Raw genomic sequence first — 11,893 nt, forward strand, 5'->3', positions numbered from 1 at the left:
GGGGCATAACACACACAGTTTCACCCAATCTTGTGTTAATCTTGAGTACCTATAGAGTAGTACTGCATCCTTCATATCTCCAAAAAGTCTTTAGTTTGATCATATTTATAAAAGAAAGATACAGTTTTACGATTCTCTCCGGAAAAAGCCGAGGACGTGGGCGGAGCTAAAGAGTGACGAGCACTTGGGCGCCTAATGCCAACAAAACAGACATTTGATGCTGTTTCACTCATCGTCTGCAGTTCTGAATCATGACCGGGATCTTTTATAGCTGGGACCGCTCCATCTTTCAGTATCAAACAATGTGCAAATCCAGCTTGAACTGGGCCTTGTTTATAAAACCTTCGTCAACAAACACACTTGCTGCTCTAGAAAAACAAACTGTATCCAATGCTGGGTTCTTTAGGAAGCTGAACAAAGTTATCTTTCCCTTACAACCAAAAACACACTTATTTGGAGACATTCTTCCCGAGCGAGTCTCGTGCAGCGCTGCCGCCGGATGAAGCGCGTTGATGGGCGCGATCTCGCTCTCGCTCTCGCTCTCTGGTCGATGCATGCGCGGCAGTGTTGCCAACTTCTTTCAATAGAAAGTAGCTAAAGCCAGTTTGAAAAGTCGCTAAATGTCTCTCTGTGCTCACATACTGTATTTTAACGCAGCCAAATTATCAATAAAACTGTTTTCATTTATATATATTACTGTTTCTGTTGTCAAGACAACAGAATAAACATGAAATAGTGACTGAAATGCGGCCCTTTAAGACTACATAACCAGCTCTCCCTTCCAAGGTGTTAATCTGCACAAAAATCCTGCTTTATATTTGAGCCATCGTCTGATGAAATGAAACGCACATAAGAAAAGACAAGACACAGACAATTCCTGTGCTGTGATTTCAGCTATATTTGCATGTAAAATTAGAGAAGCAACATAATATATCTATTTTAACTGAAGGCTCGCTGAAAAGAGCAGACGCAGAGAGAGAGGTGTGTGTGCGCTGACCTCGCACCGTTGCGTCAGTACCAGCGATCACAGAGACTCGCTAAGGTTTGTCCAAGAAGTCGCTAGATTTGTGGCTAGTCGCTTTTTTGGAAAAAAAAAAGTCGCCAAAGGGTCTGAAAAGTCGCTAAATCTAGCGACAAAGTCGCTAAATTGGCAACACTGCGCTCTTCCGGGAGAAATGCCCATATAAGGAGTTCCACCCTCGTCTACGTCATGAAGAGCCACGATCGAAAAAAAACTCAACTTGTACGAACCCGGAAGTGAGAATTTTGGCACAGAAATACTCCATCATACGTCCAAATTGCTGGACGCCTAAGATTTTTAGAGTGAATCCAACTCTTTAACAGTGTAAACAACTCTGAATGCATTAAACAGCATTGTCCCCCCCCCCCCCTTTAATGAATTAAAAGGCAACTAAAGTGTACTTAAACAATTAAACTTCCACAACTGTTTCTTAACCCACTTAATATTACATTTTTAAAAAAGTGCACTTTGTAATAATCCCAAATATCTTGATCTTTTCTTGATCTTTAAATTGTTGTTAATCTTTAAAGGATTGCACTTATTTTTGATTTGTTCACTAACATACTAAAACACGTGCAAATTTATATTATATGCAGTTAGCTGAACTTTTCAAAAAAAAAAATTTACACACTCAAAAGCATAGTTCACCCAAAAATGAAAATGTTGTCATTATTTATTTATTTTCTGTTGAGCACAAAAGAAGGTATTTTGAAAAATGTGTGTAACAAAACAGTTTTTGGTCACCATTGACTTTTATAGTATTTTTATCTTCCAAAGTCAATGGCTACCCGCAACTCTTTGATTACCAACATTCTTCAAAATATCTTATTTTTATCATTTTTTTTTTTTTCAAAAGAAGAATTCATACAGGTTTGGAACAACATGACGGAGAGTAAAAAAATTCAAAATTTTCATTTTTGGGTGAACTATCCCTTTAAGTAGAACTGAAGTCTGTATATGTCATTTCATAATTACTATTCTGTTAGCTTTGAAATATGGTTAAAGTGTTCTGCTGAATGTGCTTTTTTTTTAGAGTTGAAGTACACTACAAGTGAACATTTAATACTATTAAGTAAACTTCTATACATGAGACCAAGTGCATGTTTTTACTTTTCGCAGTGTCTTCTCATAAACAGTATGACATAGATCTACAGTATTTATTTCGACAAATACCATAAAGGCTGAAGCTGCATTTCTGTTGTTTCCTTACATAAACAGAAATGTATCATACTCAGTATTTACATGATGTATGCCGTTTTTTATCTGCTACATGTAGTGTTGTTATTCATGCATGCACTGTTTAAAAGCATGTAAGGCATGCAGTCAAACTTCATCCAAAATTGGAGAAAACATCAAAGAGTGAATATTACAATCAGTATTCAAAAGAAAATGTCTTGTTTATTGTCACCCCTGAAGTTTAAATAAGAGTTACTGTGGTCACAAGTACGATTGCTACACTCTAAAAAATGCTGGGTTAAATACAACGCTAAAATTGTAATATTGCCATCTGTTTACTGATGCCCAGAATCCAAGAACTGTCATTCAACAGTATGCACACAAGCTATTTATATGCTATTTAACATCAATGTCAATTTCAGTTCAGGTGTAACTCTGCTTTATGACTTGACCTTATAGCAGAGTTGATTTGTGATGCCCTCAAAGTTACAGATGGCTGATATTAAATCTTATGTTGATGTGTCTCTGCTTCTCTTTGCGAGGCTAATGGCTCATTGACGTGCTTTGGCCGGTAGTACTGTTTAGTCATTTGACATGCAGCTGTTGTGATGCGTAAATTAGTGGCACTTGGTCTAAATTAAGATACACTGTCTATGAACCAAGGATGGGCTTATAGTTATTTTTTCATCCATGTACAGTATTATACATGGCTGAGAAAAAAATATATAACTTGTAGTATTGATTTTCATTTTTCGGTGAACTATCTCTTTAAGCCACTACGATACTTTTACTAAAATCACTTTTTATTTTTTATACATTTAAATGTCTACATACCCCTTACTTTTAGGTTAAGTTACCCTTTAATACATGCATGATTATTATCTATCTTATAGATAGAGGACGGTAGTCCCGCTGCCGTAGCTGGATTGTGTGAGAATGATGAGCTGGTGTCAGTGAATGGAAAGCCTTGCTCAAACCTCAATCTCTCAGAAGCTATTGATCTCATTGAGGCCTCAGCTGACTGTCTACAGCTGCTTGTCAAAAGGTATTTTATTGCTTGGACAAATGTTCCTTGATGCACTCTGGTTGCCTCTTTGCTTTACTTTGTGCAAATTTTTTTTAGGCAAAAAGGAAATGGCTCTTTCATTTCAAGCTAGAAGCATTAAATGCTAATGCAATATTTAAGCCCCACCTCTTCTGTCATTCTAGACCAAATGCAACATATTGTGATGCATGCATTAAATTGTATAGCTATTTGCATTTTTATAGTATAGTTTATGAAATGTCTTGTTTATGCCTATCTTGACCTTTGAAATACCAAACATGTACCAAATCACCCACTGTGTGATGCGTAAATTAGTGGCACTTGGTCTAAATTAAGATACACTGTCTATGAACCAAGGATGGGCTTATAGTTATTTTTTCATCCATGTACAGTATTATACATGGCTGAGAAAAAAATATATAACTTGTAGTATTGATTTTCATTTTTCGGTGAACTATCTCTTTAAGCCACTACGATACTTTTACTAAAATCACTTTTTATTTTTTATACATTTAAATGTCTACATACCCCTTACTTTTAGGTTAAGTTACCCTTTAATACATGCATGATTATTATCTATCTTATAGATAGAGGACGGTAGTCCCGCTGCCGTAGCTGGATTGTGTGAGAATGATGAGCTGGTGTCAGTGAATGGAAAGCCTTGCTCAAACCTCAATCTCTCAGAAGCTATTGATCTCATTGAGGCCTCAGCTGACTGTCTACAGCTGCTTGTCAAAAGGTATTTTATTGCTTGGACAAATGTTCCTTGATGCACTCTGGTTGCCTCTTTGCTTTACTTTGTGCAAATTTTTTTTAGGCAAAAAGGAAATGGCTCTTTCATTTCAAGCTAGAAGCATTAAATGCTAATGCAATATTTAAGCCCCACCTCTTCTGTCATTCTAGACCAAATGCAACATATTGTGATGCATGCATTAAATTGTATAGCTATTTGCATTTTTATAGTATAGTTTATGAAATGTCTTGTTTATGCCTATCTTGACCTTTGAAATACCAAACATGTACCAAATCACCCACTGTGTACTCACAAAATCAAAAACAGAATCTCTCACCTAGATACATTTAGATTAATTAGACACTAATATGAGTTTCACATAAATTGGTACTGAAAACTCCAAAGGGTAACTGAAAACTAAGGTAGTTTTGTTATTTTTGATAAATGATTTGCTTGATAAAGAAGTCTTGGGGTTTGATTGGATGGATTAACTGCAAATGATGTGATTTTACTATGATCTCCTCCCTGTAGATGCTGTAGTCCACCTCAAGAGAGCTTTGAAATGGTTAGTACCACTTTCCGGATCCCTTCTCCATCCAGGCCTCACGAGCCACAGGAACTATACACCTCTGAGTACCAGGATGAAGCATATTATGGGGAGACAGACAGTGATGGAGAGAAAAGAGGCCAAGTCCAAATGCAAGCGCATTGCTCTCCTGCTGTCGGCTCCCGCCCCCAACCCTAATAACAAGGGGGTGTTGATGTTTAAGAAGCATAGACAGAGGGCCAAGAAGTATACACTTGTAAGCTACGGTACTGGTGAGGACGAGCCAAATTATAAGGACGACGAAGACGACAAAGAGGAGCACACTGTTGAGTTCACTGTTCTAGCCACAAGTGAAACAGAAACTGATGAGGATTTCTTTACCAATGCCTCAGGTCAGAAAAGCATTGTGAGCTTTGATTGGGATACTGGATTACTTGAGATAGAGCGCAAGCTTGACAAGCAGCAGGATATGGATGCACTACCTGAGACCAAAGGGAAAGGAGCCCTCATGTTTGCCCAGCGCAAACAGCGCATGGATGACATAGTAGAAGAACATGAAGAGATGAGACGTAAGGGGATCCCTGTTGAAGCGGTGCAGGAGACTGAGACACATAAAGCATACCAACACACAGATGAGCACACTTATATGCATGCACAAGAGACCCAGAATTACATGGATGTAAATCTACACCAAAGCATATCGGCACAAAAGCAGCAACAACAACAACAACAACAACAACAACAATATCATCAGTACCAAGAACAGTACTATCAACAACAGCAGCAGCAGCAGCATCAAGACTACCAGCAGCAGCTACAATACCAGCAACAGCAACATCAGTACCAACAACAGCAAGACTACCAGCAACAAAAAATGTACCAACACATGCAATCATACAATCAGCAACAACACTGCGAACAACAGCAAGTGCAACAGTATTCACATCATATGAATGGCATGTTTGATCAGCAAATGCAGAACGAAATGCAGCCATTAGTCACAAACAGGAGTGTCAAACCATTTTCAGTTCAGAATAGAGTGGCTGCTCCATTTTCCTCCCAATCAAGTGCAGATAATCAAGAACAGTCTGGGTATTCATTGGGACAAGGTGAACAGATTGCTTCCCGTGATGAGCGTATATCTGTACCTGCTATCAAGACAGGTATCTTGCAAGATACAAGGATGAGGAGTGCCAATAAACCTATGTTCACTTTCAAGGAGTCTCCCAAGGTCTCACCTAATCCTGCTCTGTTGAATCTCCTTAACAAGAAAGACAAGAAGGCAGGTTTTGAGTCTTGCCCAGAAGAAGATTATTTAAGCTTAGGAGCTGAAGCCTGCAACTTTCTTCAGTCTCCTAAAATGAAACACAAAATTCCACCACCAGTTGCTCCTAAACCTCACCTTAACCCTGCTTCTTCCCCATGGTCTACTCAACAAGAAACTATTGACCAACCCAGTGTCCCAGCACCTGCAGAAGCTCCAGTCACAGAGGCTGATGCTGCTCCTGCCCCTAAAATGGGGGCCCCAACGTTGTTTGAACAAGAGCCTACATTGGCCCCTGAATCCCATGATGTTCCACACTGTCCTGAACAGCGTCCTCCAGATAATGCCTGGAAACAACCAGAATCTCAAATGGAGCTGAACCAGCAACCAGAAACCTGGAATGAGAAACAACCCCAGCTGCAAATGAATTCTGATCTTCCTGTCACACAGCCTGTTACGCAGTCAGATCCATCTGTTAGATCATGGGATCCAACTCCAGCTCAAGGTCATCAGCAGATTCCAGTAAGTACTTGGGGTCCAAATGAGGTCCAATTGCACGTCCCATCTCAAAACCAGTCTCAAACACAGCCACAGTGGATGACACAGTCTCAAGGTCCTCCAGAAGTACAATTGCAAGTGCCTTCTAAAACACAATCCCAGCCTTGGGTAACACAGCCTCAAGCTTCACCCCCACCCAAACATCCACCACAGCCTCAGCCCCAAATCAATTCTTGGGCACCAAGTTCAAATCAGTCAACCCCACAAGCTCCATGGTCTCAGCCACATGAGCCGGCACAACCATCTATCAGTGTTTGGCAACAAGATCAAAATCAAGCTCAGGAACATCCAGCTTGGACCCAAAAACAACAGTTCCAACAATCACAGGCAATGCCACATTGGGCATCACCCCCTCAGCAACAGCCACAGCCTTCTTGGGCTCAACCTCAGAGGCAGTCACAGTCCCTGGTTTCTCAGGCCAAACAGCAAGAACCAATACAGCCATCTGCAAATGCATGGACTCAGCCACAGAGTCCAATTCATGCACAGCCTCCATGGGCTCAGCAGACTCAACCAACACCTCAGCCAATAGCACCAGTGCAGCAACCCATGAATCCTTGGCCACCAATGCCAGCCCAGTCCCAACCACATCCACAGTGGGGACAAGAACCTGTTTCTCAACAACATCCTCAACAAGTAATGAACTCTTTTACACCTGTACAGAATCAAATTCAGCCTCCCTGGGCTCAGCCACTCCCACCAACTCCCGCCACTCCATGGGCACAGAAACCACAACAGCAGGCATCACAGCCACCTGTGAGCCAGTGGGCACCACCACAATCTCAGTCTCAACCAGCTGTAAATGCTTGGGCATCCCAACACCAGCAGAGTTCAGTTGGCAGCATTGCCCAAAATGAAACCCAGAAATTGCCTCCCCAACCAAACAAGCCATGGAGTCCAACTCAGACTTCTCAGCCTACTCCTCCACGACGAATGAATTCATATAACACTGGGACAAAGGCACCATCTCTTGTTCCAACAAGTAGTACTATGTCACCCTCTGGTTTTGGTTCAGCATTTGAGATGCCGGCCTTGAGAGGGAAAGGAGCTGAACTGTTCGCCAAGAGGCAATCTAGAATGGAGAAGTACATTGTGGATTCTACCACAGTGCAGTCGAATAAGGCAAGACCATCTTCACCTTCTCCTTCTTTGCCACATTCCTGGAAATATTCACCCAATTGCAGGGCTCCCCCACCATTGGCATATAATCCAATTCATTCACCATCATATCCACCGGGTGCTATCAAGCAGCCTCCACCCTCAAGCCCTTCAACAGCAAACAAGAACAAAAACAAAGACAAGCAAAAACCTGCCCCAAAACCTCTTCATGTCCTTGATGTCATGAAGCATCAGCCCTATCAGCTGAATTCCTCCCTTTTTACCTATGGCCCAGCAGCAGAGAAACTTGCTGCAGAAAAGGAGGCAGCTGAAAAGCTTGCTGCTCAAAAAGCAGCTGAAGCTCAGGCTCAAGCTCAAGCTCAAGCTGAGGCCCAGGCCCAAATTCAAGCCCAAGCACTAGGTCCTCCAAATCAAAACCAGCAAATGGCATATAACCAAGGTCCTCCCCCTTATGGTTTTATGCCACAACAGGCCCAGCAACCCTACGGGATGGCTGGTCAGTCACCTATGCATGATGGCCTTTACCACCAAGCACCTCCTAATACATATCAGCATGCTCTTAATAATTATCAACCACATCCTCAACAGGTCCCATATCAACAAGAATACAACCCCCAACAAGCTTACCAACAACCTCCTTTAAATCCCTACCAACAAGCACCAAGCCCTCCATACCAACAGCCCTCCCCACCCTCCTATAAGACAGGTCCTAATCCAGTATATCAAGCTGGACCTGCACTGGCTTACCAACCAGCCCCTAGTTCTTATGTTGTGCCATCTTACCCAGTAGCAGCAAGGGCTGACTCTGCCTCAGGAGGCAGTATTATTGCTGCTCCAAAGCCCAAATTTTCAGCCAAGAAGAGTGCTGCCCAGGTGTGGAAGCCAAGCACTCCTGAAAAATAGTTATGTTATAGTGCTTTTTTTACAGTGTTGTTACCTTAGGACAACTAAGCTATGGTGCAGATACTTTATGTAGAGCAGAAACATACTTCCAAACAGAAATACTGTGTTACAACAGACTTTTAAAATCTGCCAGAACAGAAAAGAAGAGGGCATAGACATTTCAGAATTACATCACATGGGGGTTTTTTTTTACAGAAGAATTCTCTGCCAAGTCCTTTATACAAATATGTTTTTAAAGGCATGGCCTGCTAAAGGTAAGACAAGCTCGTACTTAGCTTAGACTTAATTTTGGTCAAAGGGAATCAGTGTTGATTGAGATCGAGAAGAGAAACGAGTGCTTAATAATGAGGGGAATATTTTGATGTGAAAAAGTGAAAGAGAGGCATAATGGTCTGTTATGAGGGCTACTGAGTAACTTGATTTGCAATAGTACTTAAGGATATAATCCTTAAAACCAAACCAATGATATATAATCATATTTAAAATTTATAAAAGCTTAACATGACTTCCAAAGGGCTTATGAAGTATCAAATTTCATACAAGCAAGTATATGATTCAGTGGACAGACAGAAATAAATATATGAATATAGTTGGAATATGCAAGTAAACAGTGTATTAACAATTTCTGGCAGAGCCAATGGTGAAAGGAGATACTGTATAACAGAGATAGAGTGTATTACGGTGGCTATTTTATGTAGTGAAGTTCAATCAACTCTCACTTTCTGAGGAAAAAAAAACATTGCTATATTTCTAAATTGTAATTAATGTTTCAGACTTTCTTCATAACAGAAGAAATGAATGTACTCCGTACGTGAGTTTTTTTCAAGTAGGTTGAATAGTGTCAATATTTTAATGTTTAACAGCTGGTACATAGCTTGAGAGCTCTTCATTTTTACATTTTATGAAAATAAGTAGATTTTGTGTCATTTCTTGTTTATTTTTTGAGGGAGAAATTAATGTTCAGGTTTTTTTTTTTCAGTTCTACTAGAAAGAACATCAAATAAAACAGATATAGGAAGTCAACAAGTTAATTTTTAGTCTTCTGTTCTTTTTTGCTGTCTTTTGTTCATTTCTTTGTGTGGTGTTTTCTTCATAGTACACTATTTGTCAAATGTACCACAGTGCCATTAAAGTTACTGTCTTCAGTTTTGTTTGTTTGCTTTTGCATGTACTTCACTCGCTTCCATCTTTACAATCATTTACAAGCATTTTTTCTTTGCACCTCTCACTATTCTCTGCTTTCATATTCCTTTTGAAAATCCTAGTCCTTTTCTTTTAGAAGTAGATTCCTTGTCAGTTAAATAAGGTAAGTAAAATAACAACTATCATTTTTCATAAATAGATACAGTCAGCAAATACAGTTAGTATTTACAGTAAATACAGTTACTTATAAGTAAATGCCGTTATCTGTGATTGAAAAAAATTAAGTTTTACAATTGCCCTCAGTCTCTCCTAATAAAAAGCATTTAACACCAGATCATTTTAGATTGCATAAATCCATATATTTTTGTAGGTGCATATGAAATTACAGTATATTTTCTGTTATTATTTACATTCTATTCGGCCAAAAATCGAATATGCATGAGAGTAATTATTGTCTGCATGGAAAATATATATCTTTTGTAAGCCTAAAATAAGAATGCCTAAAGGCAAGCTGGAGTATGAGTATTGTTCTAAATTTGGGCCTGTGCTGCATCATACTATTCAGGAGCTAATAAGACATACTTCATAATTGGGGGAAAGTGGAAATGATATGAATGAATGCCCTGCAAGGCTTGCTCCAGGAGCTATATTTGGAGAAATGTGATCTCTGGTCCCTTGATGTGAAATGCGGGAGAGGAGAGCACCTGTCACTTTTATATCACTTTAGACTGATTCATATATGTTTTTTTTTATAAAACATCAGCGACAAAATGAAAAATATGCAACATCTGCATGACACTCATATTTGTCAATACTAAATCATTACTGGTATTAAAAAATTAAATAATGAAACTTATTTATTTAACATATTAGCAATACTGGCTTCTTAAAACAATACATACAATTTTTATTGTACAAAATAAATACATTTATCCATTTTTAAATACAAAGAATACATATTTTAGTCTTAGTCAACTTTATTTTTTTTCCAACCTACTACTACAAATTCACTAAAATTATTGTTATCAATAGAGTATTCCATATTTTTTTAGCTCATAACGTCACATTGTTTGTTTTTGCGAAAAGTTCATATCATAACAGATGGTGGCAGCACAACCCTTCTTGTTTAGTGCCACTCGGTTCATTCTTTGTGGAACCCTGGTGGAAAATTGTCTTTGTACACTTGCACACATATCAGTGATCCTTTCTATCTCTGATAAAAGTTTTGCAGCAATGATTATTTATCGCCACTGTTTCAAATGAATGCGTTTGCTCATTTCAGGCACTTAGGAGTTCATCCTTGTCACCACCGGTCAGACTTTCAGCAGCGGTTTTCAACCCCAGGTCGGTTTCATCTTCTCCATCACCCAGACTTGCATCCCAAATCGCTTCCGTTCGGCCACCTGTGGGGCAGACCGCCCGGAAAGACAGGGGTCACAAGCCGCCCACCCCTTGGGAAGCTGCCTCACGCCACCCACTGGGGCTCGTAGATGAAGCCTTTACATTTCTGGACATTCAGCAGTCTATTGCCGCCAACCTGCGCTATGCCGCTCAGAGTAAGCTCTTACCCGAGCCTCCGGCTGAGTGGAAGGCAAAGGTTGCGTATGAATCGCCCAAAAACCAAAAAGACAGTTTAAGTCAATCATCTTTGACTTTTCTGTCCCCAACCAAGAGCACATCATCGGCACCAGCTGGTCCCGTCCCATACAGGTCACCCTTTAGACAGTGTCAACCCCAAAGGTCAATGACGGAGGCTAATCTCAGGCCTTCACAGGGTGATCCGAAGGAAATGGGGCCTCATAGACTGAGATTCTATAAAGCCAAAGATAGCAGTACATGGAGACGCTGAAGGAGAGCCGGGAAACCCTTTATATGTAAGTGAAAGTGAAATCAAACGGAAATGAATTTTGCTGGAAAGTGAGTAAAGTCAAATGATTATGGCTAGTACTGAACATAAAAGAAACATAAAGACAAGTTGATATTTCAGAATGAAGGTCCATGAAAGTCGGAAATTGAGTTAATGAAGATCATTTTATCTATGTTCAATATACAGAGTGTTACAGCTTGATTTTGAAACTCACACTTACAACAATCACTAATTTTGATCAGTGAATATGCATCCCCTTGTGCAAAAGAAGTACACTTTAGCATACTTGTAAAAAGTTACGGAAAAAATATATACTTGAAATTTAGGGCAGTCCAAATGATAAATCGCAACCAAAATAAAAGTTTGTTTACATGTATATATAAATACACACACATACATGTATACAGTATATTTAAGAAATATATATATATGTGTGTGTGTGTGTAAATATTTCTTAAATATATACATGTACATGTGTATTTATATATACATATAAATATACACAGTACACACACAT

The 11,893-nt window shown here is 39.5% G+C and overlaps 2 protein-coding genes across 2 annotated transcripts in view; both read left to right on the forward strand.

The window, feature by feature from the left end:
• Positions 1-3,839: 3,839 nt before the first annotated feature.
• LOC107552990 (synaptopodin-2-like) lies at positions 3,840-9,094 on the forward strand. The gene is made up of 2 exons (XM_016235051.1): positions 3,840-3,981; positions 4,507-9,094. Exons 1-2 carry the CDS (start codon positions 3,894-3,896, stop codon positions 8,364-8,366), a joined length of 3,948 nt encoding a protein of 1,315 aa, XP_016090537.1. The 5' UTR covers positions 3,840-3,893; the 3' UTR covers positions 8,367-9,094.
• A 1,431-nt stretch (positions 9,095-10,525) lies between these two features.
• The window catches only part of LOC107552991 (myozenin-2-like), an 18,540-nt gene continuing 17,172 nt past the window's right edge, over positions 10,526-11,893 (forward strand). The window contains exon 1 of the mRNA XM_016235055.1: positions 10,526-11,383. The gene's annotated coding sequence lies outside the window, so the exon portion shown is untranslated. The remainder of the gene's footprint in view (positions 11,384-11,893) is intronic.

This window comes from Sinocyclocheilus grahami, unplaced genomic scaffold, assembly GCF_001515645.1.
Source record: "Sinocyclocheilus grahami isolate Dianchi unplaced genomic scaffold, SAMN03320097.WGS_v1.1 scaffold462.1, whole genome shotgun sequence".
Lineage (NCBI taxonomy): Eukaryota > Metazoa > Chordata > Actinopteri > Cypriniformes > Cyprinidae > Sinocyclocheilus > Sinocyclocheilus grahami.

Bases quoted from the DNA above. Each gene is read 5' to 3' on its own strand.
- LOC107552990 (XM_016235051.1), top strand. From the start codon at position 3,894: ATGGAAAGCCTTGCTCAAACCTCAATCTCTCAGAAGCTATTGATCTCA. The intron at 3,982-4,506 runs GTATTTTATTGC...TCCTCCCTGTAG, and splicing joins CTACAGCTGCTTGTCAAAAG to ATGCTGTAGTCCACCTCAAG.